Source organism: Poecile atricapillus, chromosome Z (assembly GCF_030490865.1).
Source record: "Poecile atricapillus isolate bPoeAtr1 chromosome Z, bPoeAtr1.hap1, whole genome shotgun sequence".
Lineage (NCBI taxonomy): Eukaryota > Metazoa > Chordata > Aves > Passeriformes > Paridae > Poecile > Poecile atricapillus.
In genome coordinates, this window is record NC_081289.1 from 18,512,857 (window position 1) to 18,534,872 (window position 22,016).

General features: G+C 41.4%; 1 protein-coding gene across 2 annotated transcripts in view; it reads left to right on the top strand.

Annotated features, from left to right (window-relative positions):
- LOC131572700 (diacylglycerol kinase iota-like) overlaps window positions 1-21,689 on the top strand; it is a 100,318-nt gene extending 78,629 nt beyond the window's left edge. For both annotated transcript variants that reach the window (XM_058825978.1, XM_058825979.1), the window contains 5 exons: window positions 9,551-9,588; window positions 11,122-11,242; window positions 18,656-18,692; window positions 20,574-20,673; window positions 21,573-21,689. In XM_058825978.1, the coding sequence (XP_058681961.1) occupies window positions 9,551-9,588; window positions 11,122-11,242; window positions 18,656-18,692; window positions 20,574-20,673; window positions 21,573-21,689 (413 nt within the window). The remainder of the gene's footprint in view (window positions 1-9,550; window positions 9,589-11,121; window positions 11,243-18,655; window positions 18,693-20,573; window positions 20,674-21,572) is intronic.
- Window positions 21,690-22,016: the final 327 nt, after the last annotated feature.

A 22,016-nucleotide genomic window follows, 5' to 3' on the forward strand; every position in this document is an offset into this window, starting at 1 on the left:
CACAGGGATTGCTTTGCATGGGTTTAAACTGGAAGTTTTAGTGGGAGGTGTAATTCTGTCTCTGGATATCCCTCTGAATAGAGAGAGCTGCTCTCTGAATTACAAGGAAGGGACTGATCAAGTGTGTGCATGGAAGGCAGTGATTGCTCCATCCCACACAGGAAAATGCTTTGCTATGCTGTGTCTGCTCCTGCCATGGAGGCAGAACGTACTGTACACTCTGGGATTTGCCCCAGTGCCATCTGCTCTGTTAAAGAGAGGAAATCTAAACACATGAAAGGAGGAAGATGGTTGCAGGAATCCCAGAAAATAGCACAAGCAATAGCACTTCCTGGAACCTCCAATAGATGGGATTTCCTGTTGCCCATGGTGGTCTGTGGGAATGTAGACTTCACTCTCTCAGCCTCCTTTCTTCTTTCCAGAGCCAATCTCCACTAATCTCGATAGTCACAGTCTGCAAGGAGATGTTCTCTACAGTTTTGAAGCAGTCTGCCATACTGATTAGAAGGATAAGCAGGATGCTGCAGATGAATCCAAACATCTTAGTGCTGGTAGAATTAAAAAAATAAATAAAAAAAAAAGTCTATTTTTCACACCAGATGCCTTCAAAAGAGATAGAGGAGACTATGGTGATACTGCAGCTGTTTACCCAGCAGCAAAGTGAGATGTCTTGGATTGCTTTCTCTGTACAAATTAAAATGAGTATGGGAGGGGTTGGAGGGAGGCTCCTGACTGCAGGTATTTATTTTAATTAATTAGCCACTTTGGGAAGAAAGCCCGCCTGGACAGTGTTTTGAATGTGTCTGTGGACAACTTAGCCAAGGATGCCTTGGGGATCTGCTCTGGGTTCGTTATTTGCTTCTCAGCTCAGCAGAGCCTGGTATTGATGCAGACTCAGGGTCCTCCTGGCAAGAGAAAGCATTATGTGAAAGCACGTGTCAAGGGCTGAGGGAGGTTCTTTCTGGATAAAACCTTTAAAAAAACACCTACACCCCTCCTCTTGTCATATCCAAGCAGCCTGAGAGATCAGCAGGCAGCTGAGAGGGAGATGTCTGGCAGATGTAGGCATCTGAATAAGTACTAGATGAAAACAGAAAAACATTTATTTCACAGTGGCCACTGCCATTATCCTTTTCCCCTCTGGAGGAAGTAAGGAATATGCTGTCTGAATTGGCGTGCTTGTCTTCAGGCAGAAGCTCTGGGTAGCCTTGCAACCTACTTTGCTTCTGTTTTTTAATTTTTTTTGTAATGGAGGTAGCTCATGGTCAGATAAGAGTGGCAACTTCACCTACTGAAGAACTTGGCTAGAAAAAATACTTTTGAACTGAAATTCAGATGATTTAGTTCTCCTGTGAAGCCCTAGCTTTTTGAGGAAGAGTTCATTAGATATTGCCAGGCAAAGGCACTGCAGCCAGTGTTGAAGTGGTGAAAACCTGAAGGGAGTATGCTAAGAGTGCCTGTGATGGGAATGGCCTACAAAGCCAGAGAAGAGGAACAGTGTGGCCCACTATGTTTCTTTTTTGCTGTCCTATTTCTTTTTAAATTAAAAATAAACCATTGCTTAATTATTTTACCTAGAATTCTCTTTCTTCCAAGGTAGTGCTACTCTATTGATAAAATTACTGAATTAGTCAGCCAAAGTCTTCCCTGCCTTGCATTCTTGCTTCATCACAGACAGTTTCTTCCACTCCATCACTCCTGAGAATGACATTAATTGTTGTCTTGGCTTAAAAATAAAAATGGTGGAAGCAAAAAGGAAGGCAAAAAAGTGATGATGTGAGCCAGATGGTGCTTAGTTTATCTATGACTGCTCTTTGGGGTTCTGAACTATTTACAAAGGAAGTCCTTTCCTTTTTTTTCATTTTTTTACACCATCCTTTCCCTTTGTAAATCTGAGCTAAATGGTTTTGCAGCAAAAGTTCAACATTAGGATCTGAATACTTCCACTCCTAACTATCAACTGCACTCTCAGCTCTGCACAAGTGCCACATAAACAATTCAGGTTGGAGTCTAATTGGCATCAAAGTAGCTTTAAACTAGTCTCAGTGAAAATAGGGCTTTAAAGGCAGCTTGAGTGTAATTTACATCTGCTTGAAAGCCTCTTTATCCTTTTAGAGTTGTATGAAGGGACTTCTGTGTAAGTGAGAATTTAGCCTTTCTTTCCCTTCAGCAAGTATGTGTGGCTATTTTTGTCTTTTTTGCCCCTGCTTCTTCTCTCTTACCAGTGTTTTGGTGCAGTTGATTGAATTCAAAATTCTTAAAAGGTAAATGTTCATAACGCATATTTATAGCCACCTGAGTAATGACTGATTTTTTTTTTTACATGTTACATTTTATTCTTACTCACAAGTTAGGCAAACAGGTGCAATCAAAACTATGTCAGCTCTCTAAATCTCTATGGGATGCTTTTGTAACTAAAGGACAGCCCTCAAATATTTAGAAGGGTTTTCTACCTCTTTGTGAAATCCTAGAAATAGATGTTATTGAGGCATGACTTATTCAGAGGGCCAGCAGACTTCAAAAGTGTCTCTCTCAAACCACCAGAGGATGTGTACTTATGGACATTTTCCTGTCCAGATGAAATAGCTCAAGAAACAATGTGAAGGCCCTTCTAATATTCCTCTTGCTGAACAGTCATCAGACGTGTGTGCCTGGCTGCTGCTCAGCTGATGTGCTTCTGAGCTCTTGGTTGCAGCAGATTGCTGAACTGTCAGTTTGCTTGGTCTCTTGGGAGTATTTTGAGCTCTCAGGCTCTTTATTTGGTTGTCTTTCATGGAAATAGTGCCACTCAGCAGAGCTGTTGTGACTTGCTTAGACTGGTGGCATTGACTTCAGGTTCCATAAGAAGCCCAAGACTTTTGTGAATCTGAAAACTTGTGGACAACCCTCATTTAACACCTGTTTCTTTAGGGCAGTGGCAGCAAACAGACACATTTTGGAAAAAAAGTTAAAAATCAATGAGTCTTTGCTTTATTCAGCATAAGGGATATTATGATTTAGGCAGGAAACCACTAAACTGCATGTAATTTTTGCTGTTGTCATGTTTCTTATGCAGTCTTTGGGCTGAGATAGAACTCTAGCAAGTTCAGAAACCTTTTTCCATTCCCTGTTTGATGTACTTTTTCAGTGACTACAGAATAAGTGATTTAAACATTTATTTCTGGATTTTTTGATTTTTTGATTTTTTTTGCTGGCATCTAGAAGACCCCTTAACCTGCAAGGTTTAACTTCTGTTTACTTTTTTCATGGTCTTCAGTTTTCACTTCCACTACTTGCAGGTGCATAAAATACATGAAGAAAAATGTAATTGCTCTTTTCACTCAGCTTATCTTCAAAGGAAATACTTAAGCATCATCAGCTTTGGTGAGCCTTGAGATTGTCTGTAGATCAAAGACCTGTGAGCTCACAGTCATTCCAACAAAGTGTTATTAATTTTGTAATTTAATTTCTCAGTTATGTAGACAGTTTGGCACATGGTTTGTTATAGGTGGTTTGTGTTTCTTTCTGTAACTCTAAAAGCAGATAAAATGTTGGAAAGAGGTAAAGTTTTTGTAAAAGCTCAAGTGCAGAAATTTGCTACTTCTCTTCATGGATCCCTAAAATTGTTCTGTGGGACTGGCAAGCCCTTCAGAAATACCAAGTGAATTCGCTGCTCTTAATCTTGGGTGCCTGTTTCTCACAGTCCTCTCAGAAGGGAAGTAATCCACACACCAATTCCCTATGCTACCCCCCACCACTTTCATCTGCAGGTCAAGGCTGAAGATTGTGGCTAGAGTAGAGAAAAATCAGTTCTGTACATTTCTGGGTAAGTTATATTACTGTCAGTTTGTCATAAAGCTTTTATGAGCAAGTTATTGTTTAGAGAGAAAAGAGTGTATTTCTAAATGATAATCTATATATACTCCAGTCTTTTGAGAGCATAGCTTTTGGAGTGATTGAAATAGAAATCATTATTGATTTCTCTAAAACTGGTAAAAAATAAGCCCCGAGGGCTTCTTTTGTTATCTTTTCTGTAATGCTGATCTTTAGTAGCTCAGAAGACCCCAACTGTGTAAAAGTACTCTTCTAATCAGGGTCAGCTTTTAACTTCTCAATGTGTGAAGCAGTAATTACTTTAAATTTCTGACTCTGTGAATTACACAAAGACTAAAACATCAATAAAGGGTTGGAAATGTTCTGGAAGCTAATGATAGTCCAAGTTTAATAACTCTCAAACATCTGATGATGTCATTTTCTTCCTTCTTCATTATCAGCTCTACAAGGTTTGAGTGAGGCAGTATTTTATGAGGTACTCTTTAGGAGTTCCCCTGAGCATGCTGATTGGAGATGGTGGTGAACACTGACACTCATATTCTGGGCAACACACACCAAAGCTCTTCTATTTTTTATTAGCTGCCTCCAACCAATAAGAACCATTCAGCACTGAAATGCTGATGGCATATCAATTCCAAATGCTGAATCAGTGCATTAGATGTGTCTTAGAAAGGGCTGGACAGGTGCTGGAATTTTCTGTTAAATGAGGTTTCTGCAAGGAGGTGATCACTTCAGATTATCAGCAGTTTTACTGTGTCTTTCGAAAGAGCTAAAGGTTTTATGAACCCTAATTCTGCTTGAGATCAGAGAATAATAGAATTCTATTCTATTTGGATTGGAAGGGACCTTAAAGAGCACATAGTTCTAGCTCCCCTGCAATGGGCAAGGATGTCACCCACCAAATCAATTTGGTCAAAGCAGCCTCTTCCGACCAGGTCTTGAGTTATGGTAGCTCAATTTTGCCAAAAATTACCATCTGCTTAAATATTGTCATACTCTGATTAGATGCATTGATACCCTGGTATTTTTTAACTGATAGTAGGTAGGATGCATTATTGCAAATAATACTCTGTTGTCACAATGCATTTCATTCACAGGTCTATAATTGCCTGCATTTTAATCATGAATCTGACAACTCCTTGGTGTGGTATTTACACTTTATAACATAGTATTAAATGATTATGCTCCTTTCAGTCACAATTTTTAGATCTTCACTAAAGAATTGCTTGTAAATGTTGAAAACTTCAAAGGTGTTGTACATTTTTATCAGCATTCCCTGTGGCTTAAATGGCACAGAAGTAGTGGGTTCAAATATGGCATTGAAGGAGCCAGATCAGGTGAGCAGTCTGACTAATAAAATCTGGAGGATATTTATGGTTTATGAATAACTCTTACTCAAGTGAAAAGACACATTACCCCTGTACTGCTGACAGGGGCAGACTGTAGAACTATCCTGTTCTTTGAGATTCTTTACAGTGCAGACCACCTCCTCTTACTAATGATTATTCAACTAACTTACTTAATAACTTCTATGTCAAGCTTCTTCAAGCTAAGAACCTTGTGATCCTGAGATGTTACTTACAAGGTTTTATAAGAATTTTTTTCTTCATGTTCTTTCTGAAAGTGTTTTAGCAGCAAAGTTTCTGGTGTGATAGTAACCTGGCGATGAGCCCTGTGTCTGTCCTTGGTGTTAAGCTGATCAGCAGCTTTGGGATTAGGAGAAAATAAATTTTTCTGCAGTGCATACAGGAAGGGGTTTGAGGTTTTTCCTTGCTTGTGATGCTTCTGAGAATTTTCATGGCATTTGAAGTGAGTGAGGTGATGGTGATGACTACTTCCCCTCTCCTGCTGCATTCTTCTGATGCGCTGCAGTCGTGGGTCTGTCTTTGTTAGTCCTTATATTTATGAGACATTCCCATTCTGTGCCTGTAGGTATATGAAGAACTAAAAATTCCAAGACCACATGCATTGCCTGGTGTTAGGAATATCACACCTTGGAAAATCTTAAAAGAAGACCTCCCATTTTACCCTTGTTTGGCTGTCATTTCTGGAGGTGATCAGACATGTCTCCTGAAATCATTCTATTCTGAAGGAACCCCTCTCTGTCTTAGCTGGACTCTTAATTTAGGTGCTGCAAGTTGGAGGTCATTTTCTAGAGCTTCTTTAGTCTGTGGAGCACAGCATGAACTGTTGCAGGGCAAAGCAGGTTATTTTCTATGGAGAGTTATTTTCCCTTCTGACCATCCAAGCAACCCTGTGAGACCTCTCAGGCATCTGCAGCCTCTGAAGTTATGGATTATGAATACTTCACTCCTCCTTTCTCTGATGCCCAGTGTTTAATGACTGACTTTGCAGCACTGTTTTCATGGTGCTGGCTTCACATGCAGAGCCAGAGAGCAATTGTTATTTCAGAAGGTAATTTTGTCTGGGAAACAAAAATGTTTGTTGTAACTCAGTGACATTAGCATAGATTTTTAGAATATGAAATAAAAATAGCTGTTTCCAATGGAAGCAATGAACGCTAACATAGAAATTAGATGAGTGGTATAAGCCCTAGGAAAAGTATTCTTTTCAGCATGAGTGTGTACTATAGTTGTTTATCCGGTATCTCAAGCTCTATTAGCTTGCAGCATTACCACAATTCAATTAGCAACCGTTTCAACATGGCTTTTTTTCTGTTGGTGCATTATCCACTTGTATCTGCTCAATAATAATTTATAAGTCAGGTGTGTATGTGTGTGTGAGGGTGTTTATTTTGGAGTGGGTGGTTTTTTTGGTATTTGTTCTGCTAGCCATTTTTCTGTGTTTGCTGGCAGGTCTTGGTAGGGTTTTTTTTTGTTTTTGTTTTTTTGTGTTTTATTTTTTGTGAAGATTCTTTTCTAAGTTGGGTAGTTAGAGCTTTGCTAAGGAGGCAGCCTGGGGACCGAGTGCATCCTCAATACATTAACAGAGCACTCCAGTTGCCAGTTTTGCCGAGCTGTCACCTTACATCAGCAATAAAGCTACCTGCTAAATAAATAAAAAAGGTAATAAAACACTTTTATTAGCAATGAGACATGCTTTTCTTAGGATAAATTGAGAAAATAATGACTTGATTAAAATATTAATTAAATCAAGTAATTTTTGAGACATCTTTAAGTCCTGAAGGTATATTATATATGATAAAACAGTGGCGTAGCTCATTTTACATATTACACCAGCGGTGCGGTGTTGCTTGGAAGAAATAAAATAATTCTCACTTTAATGTTTCTAATTTTGAGCTAGCCTGGCTTTGCATGTTAACAGCATTTTTCTCCACTTCTCAGTCTGCTCTCTCTTGTCAATGCCATCTGCTTGCTTGCTTCACCACCTCTTTAACAACCAGGTGATTTTTGTCATCTTCACCCTCCTCCTCAATATGCCCAGCAGTCCCATTTGGGTCTATGGGGTTATTGTGCTAAGCAGTATTCATATATTTATGTAAACATGTTCCCGATTCCAAAGAATCTTTCTCCATTTCTAACTCAATAGCTTCTAGATCTTTGTGTCTTTGGGTGTATAGCTCTGAATTATTTTACTGTAGTCTAATCTCTTGTTATGCCAGCTGCTTTTGTTGATCTGTAATGTATTCATTTATGCAATAAGTTCTACTCTAGCAAAGCACTTAATTTTAAGAGTGCAGGTAGACTTGGTGTGAAAAGAATGTAATTAGCTCAAAGCTAAGCACTTGCCTAAATGCTTTGCTGGATTTGAGGCTTAGGAAAGAGATGAAAAGATTGGTCTAATTATGTTGAATTTGTTTTAGAGCCGCTTTATCCTAATAGCCTTATCACCAGACCAGTTCCGATTATGGATATTCGGCGTAGAAGATTTTTCACATCTTGTCAGGCTTTTCAAAAAATCATAGCTCTGTCTTCTGGTTTTTTGAACTGCAATCTTCAGCGTGGCTTGCATAAGAAAGTATATCACTGCCTCTCAGAAAAGTGACTTCAGGGAAGCCATGTCTTAAGAAATTGGATGTAGAAAGCAGGGAAAAACTCATGTCACCAGTTCATTTGATTTTCACATGCTTGGAGTGCAAGGTAGTTATACAAGTGCAGACTGCAGTAGCCTGAAGAATAAAGGTGTCAGTGAGACCAGATTGACCAAAAAAAAAAAAAAAAAATAGGGAAATAGATAAAGGATATTACATGAGTTCTGTTCTGCTATTAATTTGAGCTAAGCAATTGTTAGAACTATTGGGAAAAAATGATTATGTAAACCACTGAAAATAAAAATGGAGGAATTTTCTAGCTCTTACCTGCTGATGTTTGCCTTCGTCTATTCCTAAAATCTGTGTGTCCTCTCTCTCACAGTTGCCAGGGGGATTTTTAGGATTTAGTTTAACTCATGGCCACTGAAAAACTGTCCTAAATCTGAAGTTGCAAGAATTGCTGATGCTGCTTTCTCAAGACAGAACTTAGCTGGACTGGAGTTTTGCTTTTCCCACTGCTGCATGGCTGGGGTATGAGGCTTTACAGAGACCAGAAAAACCACATAGCCCCAGGTGTTTTCAAAGAAAGGGGCATTTGTTGAGTTGCCTTTGAACATCCTTCCTCTTCTGCAGTGTTTAGCTTGGATGCCTTGTCATTTCTGAAAGCGTAGCATGCTCATCATGGAATTCCCACTGTGCAGTTTCCTGTGTGTTATTTTTCAGCGGCAGGGCAATACTGTGCTTCTCTTTCCTGCCTTGTTCCTGCTCACGTGAACTTTTGGCATCTTTATCAAGGATGGTGCTTGAGCAAATGCTTAATTTGATTGCACTGCCTAGATGCAAAGATAGAAATGGGCTTAGACACAGGCAGATGTTTAGTGCTTTCTAAGACGCAAACCATTTAATCTCAGAAAGATTATTCATCATTTCTTTTTACAATATATACCATGATAGGGAAAAGGATGTGAAAAGAAGGAGATAGTCATATAGTGATAGGTTTGTAACAGCTTCTCTGGGCAATGGAGTCCCAGGCTTTTGCCTTCCTTTTGTCTTTTAACAGACTCAGGGCAGACAGTAGTGAGTAGTGAGAAGCTCCCAGCTGTTTGCAGCTCTATCCTGCCTTGTTGTGAGCCCTTGTCCACTTGGTCTATTTTTCCTTCTATGTCTGTTTAAAATACAAAGGCTGACAAAGTGAGAACTGGCTCTTGCTCTGTCTTTGACTCTGCCTGCCAAACCCAGGGGATTTGCTCCCCTCTAGCATCTCAAAATGCTTTTGTAATACAAGTAATTGTTAAGAAATTTCTCTCTTGTCAATCATATACAATTTGGGATTCTCAGTGTATTGGGGACTGACAGACTACTCCACTATCAGTATGACAAAGTCTGACAGGTCTGTAGAGAGTTTCAGGTTCTCCGTGCAGGTAACACTGGTATTTTCAGTGATGGTTCTAGTGCTGGAGACTTGACCCTGTCCACCTTGTGGACACTACTGAAAGGTCTCAGAAGTGTCTCAAGTGAAAAATTCAGACAAGAGCCTGCAGTTCCAGGACAACATTGGAAACGATGGCTTGATGCCCATATAGCTTTCATCACCATGGGTTCTCTTCTGCTTTTCCAATATGTGTCCATGCAGGGTTTGCACTGGTTCTTGGTAGTACATGAGAATGCAAGTGGACTGAGGGATGTCAGTCTTAACTTGCACATGATGTGAGCTATGTCCTCAGCTGTGAATCTGTATGCATAACGCTTTCAGCCTGACATCAGTTTTCTTTTTGTCTTTTGCAGCACTTTTACAGGCAGTCATATCTGGTGATCTACTGAAGGTAGGTACAGAGTACCAAGTGTCCACTTATTCACAGTTTCTTGCCAGTGAGATATACTGTAAATTTTATTACACATCTGCTCAAAACATAAATAGGCTGCTGTAGGAACTTCTGGCAAGTGACATTTTACAGCCTTTCCAGGAAACCCTGAATACTAGGGGAACACCTCATTCAGGTGAGGTGTGAAATTTGCATGAATAAGATCTGGTGTTAGACAGCGCCTTTTTGCACAGGATTCAGAGCCCACTGCATGGAGCAATGTGCCAGTTACTAACAGGGAAATTACTATATTGGCAGTGTTGAACAGCAGGGTAGTTCTGACACAGTCTTACACAGGAAAGGATATTTTACACCAGTGAGGTTGGTGACCAAGCCCCCAAGTGCTAGCTCACTCTTAAGTCTACCTAGGCAGCCACCAGACCAGGTAGAACAAATCTCAGCTGGTTGTTTTATCACCTGATGGATGTCTCAAAATGTGTAGTGGTATACTGAGTTTGGTAGGTAAACTACTCATGCAAAAATTTTTGTGCCAGTGGCTGAAGTCCCACGTCAGACAGCTACTCAGGCTATCTCAGTAGCCAAGTCAGGATCTGAAAACATGCCCTCGAATTTGGATGAGGACTGTGATTAATGATTGCAATTTTATCTGTGAGAAGCCAGCTTGGAGCCATTTGTAAAAATGACAGTGCTGTAGGCCAACTTTCTGCCTGCAGGTGCCCCATCTATACCACTGCCTCAGCACCTGTGGCCGCAGCATCTGCGGAGCAGTCCTTCAAGCAGTCATAAAAGTATTGTCTCCTTTATGCTTCTTGAAAACCTCTTGCCTGAGCTGGCTTTGATGGGGAAACTCCTTGCCTTTTTTCAGATGTACTGCATCATAAATGAGCACCCACTGTAGCACCCACTCTCCTTTTTCTGCAGTGATCTGCACTGCAAATTCCACCCCCCTCCCCCAACGTTTGCAGCATTTCTGAGACCTGCCTGGTTGCTGTTCCCCTCTCATTCTTACCCCACATAGTGCTTCCTCCTTGGTCAGCCCTGAACAGGGGGCACTGTGAGAAGGGAGGTCCCTGACAGACACCTCACATCCTTGTGGGATTTTGAGTTGGAGTTTTCTGATTTAGTCAGAAAATCTTTGACCCTTGTGCTGAGGAAAAATCTGAGTCTTCAGCAAAGAAGCCAGGATTTTCTATGAAGTACATATATTTTAATATATCCCAACAGTGTTGCCAGATGTGGTTTGCAAGCATTCATAGCAAGCAATAAATCATCACCAGTAGAACAGCAATGTCTCATTGTTTAGGAAATACAGACTGTTCTCCTTAACCCATATAATTGTCAATACTTCTGGTTCAGATATTTTATATCAGGGTCTAAAAGCTGGCTTTAAATTAATGTTTTATATTATTTTATTCTCTTTTGGTACTGACTTACAATGAGAACAAGTAAAGAATTTACTGACATTTGTTTTTCTACTCCTCCCATCTTATCCTTCTGTATGATTTTTTTCTCTCTTTTTTTTTTTTTTTCCAGTTCATAGAATGTTGTAAAAAAGGAGCCAATTTGTTAATCCAAGGTCCTGATCACTGCTCCTTGTTGCATCATGCTGCCAAGACTGGGAACGGCGAGATTGTGAAATACATCCTGGAGCATGGTGAGTCCCAGTGGGCAAATCCACGGAGAGCTGTACTCCAGCCAAGTGTCAGCCAGGCAAAACCACCCCAGGCTGCTGGAAGTGGCCTCACCCATCTGTGGTGTCCCTCAGTGAAATGTCCACCTGCAGAATGTGTGAGCAGGAGCCTGGGAATGGGGTAGCAATGAGAGTGGTGGCTCCAGATAAAGCGTGAAGAAAGAATTAGAATGGCTTTTGAGGAGGATGGTGTTTTCACGTTTGCATCAGCTGGGGGGATTGTGAAGAAGCAGTGAGAAGCTCTAATTAAAACCTCTGGCACAAGAATCCTCTGAACTGTTTTTCACCTAGAGCATATGTTGTAGAAAGCACCTAATCTCTATTAAAACATTTACAAGGAGTCATACAACTGCAGCTATTATTTCAGCATTTAGTAACACACTGGTCAGGACTCTGCTTACTTTTTTCTAGCTGAATTCACCTAGCATCCATTCCGACCTTTGAAGGTTATGTCTGTTAGATTCAAGACCACCCAACAGCAAAAATTTATGATCTCCATTTTGTACTTGTAGACTGTGATCATGCCAGTGCCCTTTTTTTCCTTTTCATTCTTCTTATCTTTGTCAGTAGCCGAGATTGCAGGCTATGGAGAAATTTTTTTTGAGTCTGAGGCATCACATTTAGGAGCTTCTGTCTGTCAAACCACTGTAACCTTGTTCCCTCACTGCTGGACAGTGGCACAGTAATATAGTCACTGCTCTGCATATAGAGCTGAAGTCACAGTTATCAGCCTCCTTCACTGTTGGAAAAGTTTTCTAGTTGCAACTCTTCTCCAACCCCACTGCAAAATATCAATGGCTATTTTGGCTTCTGAATATCAAAATAAACTACAGTATTTCATCAGCAGTGTTAGCATGAACACAGAGACTACCCCTGGCAATTAGAATAAGTGTTAGCTGATGCTCCAAGGTATTGCTCAAATTGTACAGAGAGAATAAAAAAAGCACAACTCATAAGAAAGGAAGAAGCAACAATGCATCTCTTCAGGCGTGACGCCTAAGTTAGGTATAGGTGTCAGGTATTCTATAGGTCCCAGTTCCTGTACTGTCAACAGCAATCTGTGACTTGGTTCATTTGCTCTGGTATGAGAGAGGCACTTTTGGTGGCAGATGGAAGGGAAGAGGGCATCCTTAATAGCAGCAGGCTTCTAGCAAGACTAACTCAAAGGACATCTTAGTCAAGGTAGTCACTGGAGCCCAGAAAATGATTCAGGCAACAGTTACCTTCCATATTATTAATTTAGATAGACATGAGTGTCTAATGTCGTTTGTCCTTGGATATCCAGGACATTTGCTAGGGCCTACAAGATAACATACAAGGCCAAGAGGAGGCCCAAACTGCACTGACAGCCAAAGCCCAAGCAAGCATCTCTGTCATTCCAAATGCATCCCAAGGTTTGCCCACAGGTATATCAAACAGCACAAAATATCTGTGTGGGCAACTGAACAGTGCCCCAGAAGCTGACTGAGAGGGGCTGAATTCTTCTTTTACTTCTCTATGTATAGATACCTACACATGGATAGGTCAGTGCAGTTGGCCTTATATCCAAATAATGGCTGGTTTTCTCACCAGTTCTAGCAAGCCTTACCTATTTAACTGCTATTTAACTGCTCTGGATTATCACATTAGTCACAGTGCACATATGTGCCACTGAATTCTGTAGACAGGCATAATTTTGCTTTATTTTCTTACTGCCCCTGGTCTCTTTTCACACTGCACATGACCTGTGCCAATTCACTGTCATAGATGCTTCTCTAGGATTTTTATTAGACACATATACTGTAACTTAGTCACAGTCTGACCCAGTTACTGTTCTTTTGGTGAAGGTTTAAAGTGAGATAATTTAAGCTGATAAGAATGTAAGCAGGGAATCCATGGGAATTTTTGAAGTAAATAGAGAAATGTGAGGGATTACGGACTGTTAGACAAAGACAAATCAGAAGGTTGAGCAAATGTCAGCTCAGTTCCTCTCTCCCTTCTTTATCCCCAAGGATGGCAGGAAGCTTTTGAAGCTTTCCAGATATATGTCCTCTGGGCTTCTCCAAATGATTGTTTGTTTAACATTCTTTGGGGATCAGGGAGTGCATGGGACAATGCACAATTTAATAGAGGCCTCTTCTCTTCTCCCACCAAGCAATTAATGAAACTCATTTCTACTCTGGGCACTTCTCAGCCACAAATGAGCTCTCTTGCTGAATCATCATCATCATAATGTCCTTGTTTTTCTTTGCATTCTCTGGCATTTGGCATCTTCTCAGCATTAATTACTGTATACTACCTCATCAATGCTACTAATATCTAAGGGTTTCCCTGTATCTTCTTGTTTCTGCCAATATCCACCCATAAAAATTTCATAAAAATGAGTCTTACTTCTGTTCTGGCAATCACCTCTGCCCAGTCACACTTCCTCTGGAGTTTGCCTGCTTCCCATGCATGGCTGAGGATAGTGAATTATAATAGGAGTTCTACTGTAAAATACCCTAAGCACACAGCACAGAAAATCTATTATTAACCACACAGCGAAAAACCTGAATATCTCTGAAAAACAGCAGCAACAGAAGAAGACAAAACCTACTCTCCACAATCTTTAACTATCTAGTATGAAAAACAGTGGGGTGAATCCAATGCAATACAGGAGTTGCACCCATAGAACTAGAATAACACTAGTTTTCCTAGGAAGGAAAATGGTGTGGTGCTAAAGCTGTCCTTTGTGGAGATAGCTTTCTGCAAACATGCAGGGCACATTTATATGGAAGGTTATTCTGTGATCATGATCAGAATGATTTCAGATGCTAAGGGGAGGAAAATAACCTATCCTAAATTAGAAATAGCAGAGATGAGTCACACAGGGGGATTGCTGTGCAGTACTGCCAGACAATTTGCAGTGGCCCAGCACAAGCCTGGAATAGCAGCTGAAGCACCAATGTAGTAGGTGTAGGCCAACAGCTGCTTGCTGCTACAGGAAGAGTTGTTCTGGCTGCTGCTCCAGCAAAACAGTTTGTCTCTATCCCCTGTGCAGGAAGGGCAGATACACAGAGATGCTTGTTCAAGATTGCCCACCTGAATCAGGAATCATTTGCTTGTAGTAGAAGGGTCAGCTTCAAAGTTTTGTCTGTAGCTGAGGTAAGAAATGCTTAGCTAGAAGCTGAGGGCCAAACTCAGCAGGTATCAGAACCACAGCCTTTTAATGCTGCAGTCAGCACCTGCATCACATCCTAATGCATGTACATTAGAGAAGGTTTAACTGTCTACTTGCTTAACACAAGCAGAATTAAGCAAGGCTTAAGAACCTCTGTTAGAAAAAGGGCCTTCTAAATCATCTGCATTTGGTATCGAACTTGGATTGGAGTCTTTATCTGGCAGCTGTGAAAAATTTATAATTTATAAACATTATACAAATGATTCCATTTGCCTTGTCTTCTCTAGACATTCAAAAAACAAGTAGAAATTTTCTAGTTCATCTATAGTATTTTGATTTTAAAAGAAGAGAGAAAAGATGTTTACAGTTGCTTTAGGAGGTTGTGGTGGGAACTTCTGATGCAACAGGCAGTATATATAGGGCATCCCATCCTAAACCTTTCTGAGTCCTCAAAACTCAATGTCCTTGCTTCACTAGAAAACATCTCCTGATAAAAAAAAAAAAAGAAAAAGATGATGCTTTCATTAATCTTAACATTACAAAGTCCAGAGTTAAGAGCCATCAGTGAATCTGAATTTTCATGCTGACCAGATTCAGAAGTTCCTTTGAAGGCTTTGGGAAAGCAAATTCTGTGGTGACAGAGATGTGTGTCGGGGACAAAGTTTGAATAGTCATCAGAAAGCAACACTGAATGAGAGTGAGTTTGTATGGCACTTGTTAGTATGTCTATATTTGCAGAATGTTTTAGAGTAGGGGTCATTTGTGAGGCGCCTGAGCAGAAAACAGTTTAGTTTTCTAGAAGGCACAAGGTATAACATAGTCTATTTTAGTTTCAAGTTTATCAAATTTTTGGGCAACATGGCTGGTGGACATGTAGGAAGGGATTCTCCCATAACCTGACTAGCCTCTGTATTACAGTGGAAATTCTAAGTTGAAAGACACTAGCAGAAAGAAACACTGTTAATTTTCACATCAGGTGAAAAACAAAAGTGTGGAATTGGGGAAAGGCTAGAAATAGTTCTGAATTTCCAGTTTAGTGTTATTTTAAAAATACTCCTACTTTGAAGGTAAGGATCCACACCCATTGTCCCCCAGATAATAATCTCAATCAGGATATTAAACAAAGAGGGTTTTGACAGATAAACATCCAGAAATGCTGATAATGTCTGACATTACTTCTTAGAGTAAATACCCTTCTTCCCTGGTTCTATGAAGGGCTGACAGGACACGGGACTGGCAGGGGTTAATATCTCTGGGTCTCCTGTGGGTAGCTGTATCCACATCCATTGGAGAGGGCTATGCTGTGGGCTCAGAGGCCTTTCAAGAATGTGTGGTGCTGTATATTTTGGAAATGCCTCTGAAATATGGTCAAAGTATTTTTTTTCCCTTTTTTAAAATTTGTTGTAGTGAGCTCAGCGAAGGAGCAGCTGCTTTTGAGTGTCTCCTTGCTTTCCCTCCTCCCATACCCATACTCGGGCTGCTTTGCCTTCTGAGAAACTGGAGAGGGGCTTTGGTGGAGCAAAAGAGGGCAAAAGGAGAGAAGGAAAAAAGTTAATAATTCTGCACAGACAGTCTATGGGCGATGTTGAGGAAAGAGAATGATCTCAGCTGGGCTTCCCCTCAGTGCGTCATGCTTTTCAGCTCTTTTCATGCAAACTTCTCTCCCCACCCCGTCCCCCGTCCCCATCCTGCCATTCTTCAGCCCCCTAGTCTCTTTTTCCCTTTCTCTCTCTTTTTTTTTCTCCCTCCACCTCTCCACACATTTTCATCTTTTGTTTTTATTTCCCCCCCTGCTGTTTTCCTTGATAGAAATCTCACTCATGCATTTCCCTTCCGGATTTCTATTGGGTTATTTTGTCCTTTTTCTCTCTGTGCCTTGGTCCCCTTTTCTTTCTCTGCCTCTTGTCCCAGAGTAAAACAGCCGCCTCCCCGCTGGGTCAGGATGACAGTGCCGTTAGCTTTCCCAGTGCCAGCCCTTCCCACATCTGTGCAGCTTTTGTCCCCGGGCAGAGGGGGATTTGGAATGGTCGGTTGGCAGCGCCAGGGAGACTGATATAAAAATGAGGTCCAAAAAAGAGAGGAAAGGGAATTAGGAGGAGGGCGTGAGATGGTTTAAGAGAAGCACAAGTGAAAATAAAGAAGTAAAGGGCACAGCTCAGGCTGTGAGTTGGGACGTTCCAGCTTCAGAGATAGGCCAGAGAGAATGAAATTAAAGAATCCTGGTACCACGTTGTGCAGCTAATTATTAACCCCAGTATCTGGCCCTTATGTATGACTCGGATGGAGTCAGGGCTCTCCCATGAAATGCTTAATTTGGGACAGTATCCAGGAGAGCACCCTTTGCACTTAGGCGGGGTGTACTTGTCATCTCCTCAGGTCTGTACTCACAGACTGCCCTCACAGTCGTGAGCACCACGCTCCTCTGCCCTAGCCCTGCTATTTCTTTCTGCTTCACCCCAGCTTTCCTTTACCCTTGGTTTCTCTCCAGACCCACTCTGACCCAGCTTTCTTCTCCCTCTCAGGTCATATTTTTCTAACTACTCTCTGTTTTACCATCTTTACTTACCTTTTAACAGCTTCTTCCACTTGGGCAAGTACCTCTATGTCCCAAAAAGCCAGACTTGTCACCCTCTTCCACCTTGGCAATACAACCTTCCTTGCTCCAGCCATGAGCAGAAATAAGAAGTGGCAGTGTCTTCTCTAACACACTGCAAGCCATTCCTGCTTACCTATCACTGGGATGTGGCATTGCAGGAAGCTATGGGAAATTACCTTTATTTATTGAGAGGACACAATTTTCTCCTAGGAAATGTAAAGGACTCATTTTCTTTATATGTGTTTCTTGAATTATCTTTTTAGCTTCTCAGGCATTATCTTTTTTCTACTCAACAAGAGGCTCTGCTTATTCCCCTTTTTACTTCTTTGTGATCCTGGGAGCTCAGGGGTAGAGACTGATTCTTCTTTTTGATAGGCAGGAGTGAACACACAACTGCCAAGTGTGGAGATGAGGATGTGTGGTGGTATAGTCAGCGTGCATTCAATAATTGGCAGTGGCTACTGAGTTTGGAGAACTGTCATGACAAGTATGCAGTGGTACACAAAGCCCTGTGCACTGAGGACTAAGCACCACCCTTTCTCATGATGACAGGAGATGAAGCGAAGCTCCAGGAGCCCCAGTGATACTCCAAGTGTACATTGTAAAAGCAGTGAGGTAAAGACCAGCTGCTGTGATCCGTTTTGACACACACTCAGACTGAAAGGAGTGTACAGAGGTTGTGTGTAGGCCTTTGTAAGCAAGTAGTGTGAAATTCCTCAGTTTCAGGTGAGATTTGCTGTAAACTCTTGAGGACTTGAATTTCAAAGTCACAGTGTGCTGGGGAGAAATATTCATGTGCAGGAAGGAAATGTCTTGTAAAGTCTCCCTATTCCCCTTGCTAACTGCCCTATACCATCTAACATTACACTCCAGAGGAGTGGAGAGAAGAATACGACAGACTGCAAAGGAAAAGTTGTTTTTTTCAAGTGGCATCCAGATCCTAGCCTTTCCATATCACTGTAATTCAGCGATGGAATTTGCTGCTATACACATCTGCCTGTAGTGAATATCAAGGACAAAAGGACATTAACATAAATGTATTATTTTTTTCTTCACTTAACAAAAATCTTTTCTGCTTTCTTAATCTTACTTTCCTGATCATTGCTAACCAGTAGAGTACAGGATTTGCATATCAATATCAAGACCGCTGGGAATATTCCACCGTGATCTACATTTTGTGTAACGCTATTAAATGGAGTAGCACAGGGATGTCATTCAGGATGGAATTTGGCTAATTTCAACTTCCTAATGACATTTTCCCTCTAATACCAACAATAGATTTTAACTTGCAATATATCAGGGTTTCCAGTATATCAGCATTTTCAATGTACTGTACTTATGTGAACCACTTAATTGAACAAGGTGAAGAGTGAGAAAATAAACTCCATGAATATTCATTCCCAGTATAATTTAGAGGCTGCTACTCCCTGTTACTGACACTCCAGCAGTGACTGTGCATTCAGAATTTTTTTAGTGCAAGGGCTCACACAAGCAAATATTACACTGTAGTTTGATATATTTGTGCCGGTTGAGCTTTCACTTGGCTTCTTTTATATATTTTTACAGTGACTCTTCTCCTGGTAGACATATTTTTTTGGCATGCAGACAAATGCTATATGACATACCTGACTATCTTTTGCAGGTCCAGCTGAATTACTGGACATGACAGACAGTGAAACGTAAGTACAACCTACTCTGTCCTTCATGTTATATGTGCTAAAGTAGCAGATTCCTCTTGGTTTTCAAATGCAAACTGTTAAATAGGAAAAAGCTTGTAAAATAGCACAGCTCTTCAAAAACAAACAAACAGAATGCCCCCTAAACACCACACATCAACCACCTCATATGTGGCTTTCTTGCTTAAAACAAACCTTTCTAAACAACTTGGACTTGCAGAGGACTTTCTCCCTATTGCTTCCCATGCCTCCTTAATGTTTCTAGAGGAATAGAAGCTCTGCCTTGTGTTTTGATGTTTCTGGTCTCCAGCTACTAAGAGACCAACCTGAAGAATAAATTCCAAAAGTCAGGAAATTACTTTTCTTGCTCTACATCTTTTTTTCCAGTCCCTTCTTGATTCATCCAGGGTGCTCTGCCATAGCTCTCCCAAGTGGCCAGGATTTGTGCAGTTGAAGGTTTCCATCAAGTAGTTAAAACATCAATCAGCTCTGTTCTTATATAAAAAACCCCAACCCAACCAAATTACTTTCCTTTCCAATTCCCAATTTTTTTGCAACTTGTATAATCAAAGTTTTACAAAGGTATGTAAGGGAAACATAATAATCCTGGAAAATATGTGTAATACATGCAAAACAAAAGCAGTCTTTCTCCCAGGGATCAAGCCTAACATTTCTCATCCCACAGTGCTCTCCTCTGCGAACAGAGAACACCTTTTGCACAAGGTGCAAGTCCAGAGGTGACAGGGACTGGATGGACTGCCAGGTTCTTTTCATCCAGAGAGCAGCACAACCACATAAAGTGTCAGCATAGCTGTGAGGGCTTCCCTTTAGAAGGATTCCTCTACCTCTACCTCTTGGAAAGGGAAGGTTCAAGCTGTAACTGGCAGTATGAATTTGTCCTTTGGTCCTAAGGGGGAAATAGGATAGTATCCTAGTCTGATACTAGTTGTCATGCAGCAAGGGCATATTTATTACAAGGTTGCCTCTTAATATGTCAACTTCCCCTGCCATGGACTGGGGCTGAGATTCCTTTATGCATGCTGTGTAGATAGGTGCAAGATTTGAGCTGCTACATGTATTTCTTGTCGTTTGTTATTTCACAGGTTATGTAATGGCTTGTTGGGTGCTGGTACTAAGGACTCCTTTTCAACCCACTCAAAGCATACTTTCCTCTTCTTCCTAGGCAAATCTAGATAGATTTCTTTACTCTCAGTAAAGAGTTAGTCAGTTTCAGTCAGTTTCAGAATCCTGTTAGACTTAGCTCCAGTGCGAGTGAGAAGCTTTGCAACAAATGTGTTCCCACTACAGAGTCTTCTCTCTCTGAAAAGCATGTATTTAATCTTCCCCAGTAGCTCAGCGGTCCAGTGGTAGAAAACACATGAGAGTTCTTGCTCTCATACATCCAAGAGAGCAGGGTATCAGAACCAGGGCAGCAAGTGCACCAGTCATAGCTTTGATGGGTAGGATTTTTTCTAGGATGGCTCCAAGAATGAGCTTGAAGAAGGAAATTGCAGGAAGAAACAAATCCTGTTGCTGTTTCACCTGCTGTGAAATAGATAGGTGGCTAGCTTGCCTTTGCAGCAGTTAACAGAGCTGGTGGTTGGATAGCAATGTGACATTCAGTCCTCTGAATACATAAAAATCTGTGCATGTTTCTTTCCCATCCCTCAGAAGTTCTTCGTCTGCTATTTGTGCGTTGCAGGCTTTCCTACTGAGTCAAAGGATGTAGATGCTAAGGGAGAGAGTGCACAAGTCTACCCCTGCCAGCAAGAGGGAACCTCGCAGAAATGCAGCATCCTTCTGTGTCTATCCTCTGCACCTCATGCTTCGTAAATGTACATAGGTGTGATGTGTCTCACTGCTGGTTTCTGTACTTTGGTCTAGGGGTGAGACAGCATTACATAAGGCAGCCTGCCAGCGCCACCGCGCCGTCTGCCAGCTCCTGGTGGATGCGGGAGCCTCTCTGAGAAAGACAGACTCCAAGGTAATGCAGCTCCATCAACCACTTACGAACTCCTGCAGCCGAGCGAGACTGACCAGCATCCATCCCTGCTGTTTGCATGACTGAGACTTCCTTCTGTGTGCCAAGAGCAGCTCCTCTTAAGCAAGCTATTTTTGTAGAGAAAACTGTATTGATTAAACAAGTACAAGAGACTTCAGTCCCCAACATGGGTTATTGTAGCCATAGTGAGAGCCTGGCTTTGAACTATTTGGTGCATTGGGTGCAAATGAGACATATCCATGGCACACTGTATCCTCCTCCTGTGTGGTCAAAAGAGAGGCCTGTGGGCAAGGACCACCTGCAGGAGCCTTGGTTTCTGATTGCACAGCATCTGTGAGGCTTGATTATTGTGGCTGACTTGCTTTGTGAGGATGGCTAACTACTTTCTTTTGCCCTGGCTTGGCCCTATGCCCACTGATGTGACACTAACCCCATCTCTTGGTGTAAGCTTGACTGAGAAAGAAATTTGGGAAAAATTAAATCCAAGGAATATTCTATCATTGCAACAATCTGATTGCTTAGGAACATGGTCCAGAAGCTGCCTCTCTGGAGTTTCTGAGCACAAGCACCCTGCAGGCAGCAGCTGAGAGTGAGTTGGTTCTCTGGACTCCAGAGTCAGAAACACCTTTGTTGCAGCCAAGCAATCAAAACCAGTTCCTACCTTTTTGGGCTTTATGGGGTAGCCTATAATGGGAAGGGAGATCATCCATGATTCTATGATCTCTTGTTCAGATGCCAGAATTATATGTTGCAAAAAGCTTTCTGAAACAGATGAAATCCAGACAAGTGGCTTCTGACTTGTTAATTGTCTTCTGCCTAGAAATCATCTGTTGTTCTAGACGTGTTAGCACAAAACTTTCTCTTCATGTTTCTTGCTACAGGGTAAGACCCCTCGTGACAGGGCTCAGCAAGCTGGTGATCCAGATCTGGCCTCCTACCTGGAGAGTCGACAAAACTATCAAATGGTTTCCCATGAGGATCTAGAGACAGCAGTCTGATGTCTGAAAATGTCCAAGAGGATCCCTGGAAATCTCGAGACTGCACCTGAGGCGCTCAGGCATCATGTGAGGAAGAAACTGATGGAATCCATGTGTCTCTCACTCTCGAGGAAAATACCTGAGGACATGCCACCGGTTTCTAAGGGCTACTGAGTCTTGCCGCAGAACGGTTATGTTCCATAAGTTAGCCCATGATGGAAGAGGTGGGACACTCAAAGGTCTGTGGAATCCATAGGCCACAAAAATTTACCTTTATTGCTTCCAGCAAGTAGCATGAACTTCTCCCATGTTCATCTGTACAATTTATTAAAGAAAGGAAAAAAAAAA